Source organism: Micromesistius poutassou (assembly GCF_964030765.1).
Source record: "Micromesistius poutassou genome assembly, chromosome: 23".
NCBI classification, from domain to species: Eukaryota; Metazoa; Chordata; class Actinopteri; order Gadiformes; family Gadidae; genus Micromesistius; species Micromesistius poutassou.
In genome coordinates, this window is record NC_140293.1 from 5,822,916 (window position 1) to 5,827,068 (window position 4,153).

The window sequence follows — 4,153 nt, forward strand, 5'->3', positions numbered from 1 at the left end:
ATGTATTCGTACGAGTTGAATTTGTTTTGTTACTTGTTGATGGGTTCTTTGAAATGTTTCATAAAAATACAAAATACCAAAAAAAAGTTAAAATACAGAAAACGACTGGTATCAGAAATCAAAAGGGCCAGCACAACCAAACTGTTCGTATCCACTACATTTACAAAGACAAAAGGGTTTGGGTGGAACAAAAAGCATACTTTTATGTGCAATGCTAGTATCTGTACAATTACATAGAAATATCTCATAATTCTCTTATTAGTTTTTCCTCCCTCTTTTCAACAACTGTTATTACAGTGAAAGGAATCTAAAAAACAAAACAAAAAAAACAATATCTATGCTCCAAAGCATACATTCGGTGATTCCTTCATCTTTGTTTAAAATCCGTTTTTATTTTTTTCATTTTCCCGGACTCTCAACCGAAGATGTGCTGCAACTAAAGCGAAGGAAATCTGTCAAAAAGCCAAAAATGGATACAGAAGAATAATAAAATAGTCTTTTCTCTAAATCTCCCATTTTTTTTCTGGTTCAACTCTAACGTATCAAGTGGTTCCTCAGGCTATTTGAAGTTCCTTTGGACTCTCTCACTGTATCTCCAAGTCCTACAAAAAAAACCTCTTTGCATGAGTCCTCGTCTGTCGTCACACCCAGACAAAACACACAGGTCCGACGCAGGGTTAAAGCCTCTCACAAAAGAGAAAGACAACATCAAGAGAATCCCGCTGGGGTCCGACCGCGGCCCGGTCCCATGAGCCCACCAAAACGGGCCTAGTTCCAAACACCCCCTTTTGGGGTCACTATTAGCAACAGGACCAGAGTTAGCATCCTGCGCCTCAGTCTTCTGAAACACGGAATAAAAAGAGAGGGCTAGCATCGCCGGCCAGAGATCAGCACAATGGGCACACTGGGAGGGAAGGAGGGAGGAAGGTGGGGGGGAGTGACGGGAGAGAGGAGAACCACAGCAATATGGGAAGGGAGGGCAGCATGAGGGGACCTAGAAGGGATCCGAGGGGTACTCCGCCATCTATAGGCTGGTGACCAGGTGCGAGGGCTCTCTCTCGGGCTCCCCTGGGGCCAGATCTTCCTTGTTGGGGGACACGATGAAGCCCTCGCTGCTGCCCCGCCCCAGCTGGTAGTAGGAGTGCAGCTGGTGCAGGTGGTTGCGTGAGCCCAGGTTGGGCATGCTCTTGTAGTAGACGTCGTCCGAGCCCGCCTCCTGGCTCTTTGTGTCCCCGGCGTCCTTGGAGCCGTCGGCGGAGGCCGCAGATGCCGCCGCCGCCGCCGCCGCGTCCGCCAGGCCGGCGAGCACGGGCATGCTGGTGTACAGGGAGTCCCTCTGGTGGTTGTGGTGGTGGTGAGGTTGGTGGTGGTGGCCGTGGCCGGGCGTGGCCGGGGAGCAGCCCTCCTCCCGGGCGTGCTCGGTGGCGAGCAGCGGGAAGAAGCTGTCGCTGTTCTCCTGCGGGATCCGCCGCCGGGACGAGGAGGTGGCGCCGGGCGCGAGGAAGGGGTGGTGGGACAGGGGGAGGGACGGGGGCGGGGCCGAGGGGTGCAGGTGGTTGTGGAGGCTGTCCGAGGGCTGCAGGGGCGGCGGCAGCAGCAGCGGCGGCCGCTGGGGCAGCAGGGGCACGATGGACTCCTCGCGGATGAGCTCCAGCCCCAGGCCCTCGTCGTGGTGGGGGCCGAAGGTGGTGTGGTGGTCGTCCAGGCCCAGCGCCATGTTCATGGCCATGCCCATGCCCAGGCCCATGCCGTAGCCGCTGTCCTTGCCGCCGTTGCTCACGCTGTTCACCAGCTTGTTCATGAGGTTGCGGTTCTGCTCGGCCGAGCGGTCGTGGGTGTTGTTGAGGTAGGAGGGGATGTAGTTGGACGTGAGCTCCTTCAGGATCTTCTTCTCCAGCGTGGTCTCCTTGTGGTTGAAGCCCCGGTCGATGATCTGCACACAGTCGCTCATGTACTCGGCGCTGGCGATGCTGTAGCTGTTGCCGTGGTTACCATTCAGTGGTAGAGTATCCATGACACTTGTATCCCGGGCATTGTTCAGGATCCCCTCTGGAATGACAAAACACGGTTTGGGAAGGGGGGTGGGGGGGGTGGGGGGGGGGTTGGCAACGGGTGAGAAGGGTTTACAAATGGCAGGAGACAATTACTGCTGCTAGAATGTCACTTGGAACAAAATAGAAACCACACACACACACACACACACACACAAACACACACTGGCCAGAGATGGTCAATTCAATTTGGTGACTGCGACTTTAGTCATACTTTCAAACACTTGCTTAACGTTTCCTCAGATTGAGTCGGAGCACGATTCAAAAATGAATGCACAGTGGATATAAGTTGTGTGGACTAAGCCTTTTTGTGTCATAACATCTTTGATACTTACCTTATTGGTTTTAAACACCCGACAACAGTGACATGCAAACAATGAAAAAGGCACAACAGCTAAGGCCCAGACGTTGGCCGTGACAAGACGGAGAGAAACACAGCCATGCACACAACACTTAAAAGTAACACACAAAGACTTGAAGGGTTGAAGCTCTATTGCCCAGTGCAAGCGTGTACTGTATGTCCCACCATTAAAATGTTCCTCACAGAGAATATACTAATACAAGCACGCCGTTGCATAATAAGCAACAAAAAACAATGGGCGCCCTGCCAAATTGATCTTCATATTTAATATATAAATAATATGTACCAACATCATATCTATTATTCATAGAGCTGCTTTGGTAAATATTCAGGAATTACACCTCATGAATTTAGTTTGACAACTCCAATGCTGCATTTGTTAAAAAGTATACAACAAAGCACAGTTGTCTCCAACTTTAATGTTTTATAAAGTCTTATGTTGTGTTATGTTTACGACTGCTCTTTCTGCGGCAAACCGAAACGTCCCGTCCGGGATCAACCAACGTTTCTGCAACTCTTTTCTTATATATATACTACGTGTATGTGTGGCTCCGTCTATCCGTCTTCACTAGTTCTCCTCGTTCGTCCTCTCAACGGCAATTTCCCTATGAACCCTTTAGTCAGCACTGAGCGAGGAAAGAAGGTGAAATCCATAGCAAATTACATTTGGTAAGCAATGTTTAGTTTGACGCCCATACTTGTCTCTCTGTAGGGCTCTTTAACGGCGACAGCGTGAGGAGGGGAGAGGAAGAAAGCACAACAATAAAACACATAAATAAGCAGAACAGAGACAGGAAGGAAGAGAAATATCAAACGCACAGAGCACATTTTGTTAAAAGAGGCACCGTGGCCTACATGTGACATCAATGCAGGGTGATAAATCGCCTACGGGAATATAGACCTCAAACATATGCTTCCGTTTGCTGGTGATTATGATAAAGTTAGGGCCGAAGGACTATGAATAGCTGACATTGAATTATTAAACCGTAATTTGTTCAGTCATTGTTTTTCCGTCTGATCTTGTGCTAGATACACAAATCCAGATATCGGCCATATTTAGCATAACTTAACGATTACATTTAAACATTGGCAAACATAACACCACGAGTCTGTCTTATTTTCCTCGTCTCGTTCATTTTCTTTGACACTACATCGTAGCTTGTGCTAAGACTTTGCTAACAAACATGCGGCACCATCATAAGTACACAGGAAAGCAACAGAAAATAAATGAATTCAAACCGATAGACAGACAAAATGTACATCTATAAAAAAAATAATACAAAGGCAACAGGAACAAAAAACAAACCAACAGGAACAAAAAACTAACCAAAGCCATGACACAGAGCTTTATCGACTCTCTCGAGGAAAGCAACACCATAAGACTACCGCTGGTGTATCTCGGCTGCAGAACGCCACAGCTATCGGGTCCAAATTGGGTTTCAAAGAAATACATTACAGAATACCCAAGGAGGGTAACTGAAGCTGAATGGCATTGGACTGACAGCCATGATACACCTTCGGGCTCCAACTCTGCATCAACACAGTAGAGTTGCTGTACGTCTGTCCGCAATAAGACTATTGATTCTGTTTACGGACAGACGGGAGGACGGAGGACAGTGTCTTTGATCCAAGCCTTGTGAAGTACCCTCTAATCCGAGGTGACTGACGTTGTCGCCCTGGACGACAAATTCAAGGTTGGTTTATTCTGACTTGGTGGCCATTTTGTTTTCGTTTTCGACTT

The 4,153-nt window shown here is 48.2% G+C and overlaps 1 protein-coding gene across 1 annotated transcript in view; it reads right to left on the reverse strand.

Moving 5' to 3' along the window:
- Nucleotides 1-763: 763 nt before the first annotated feature.
- The window catches only part of LOC311368741 (adhesion G protein-coupled receptor L3-like), a gene marked incomplete at its 5' end in the record, with an annotated part of 13,598 nt that continues 10,208 nt past the window's right edge, over nt 764-4,153 (reverse strand). Inside the window, 2 exons of the mRNA XM_084487526.1 lie at nt 764-2,049; nt 3,111-3,128. Of these exons, the coding sequence (XP_084343652.1) occupies nt 1,025-2,049; nt 3,111-3,128 (1,043 nt within the window). The 3' untranslated portion in view covers nt 764-1,024. The remainder of the gene's footprint in view (nt 2,050-3,110; nt 3,129-4,153) is intronic.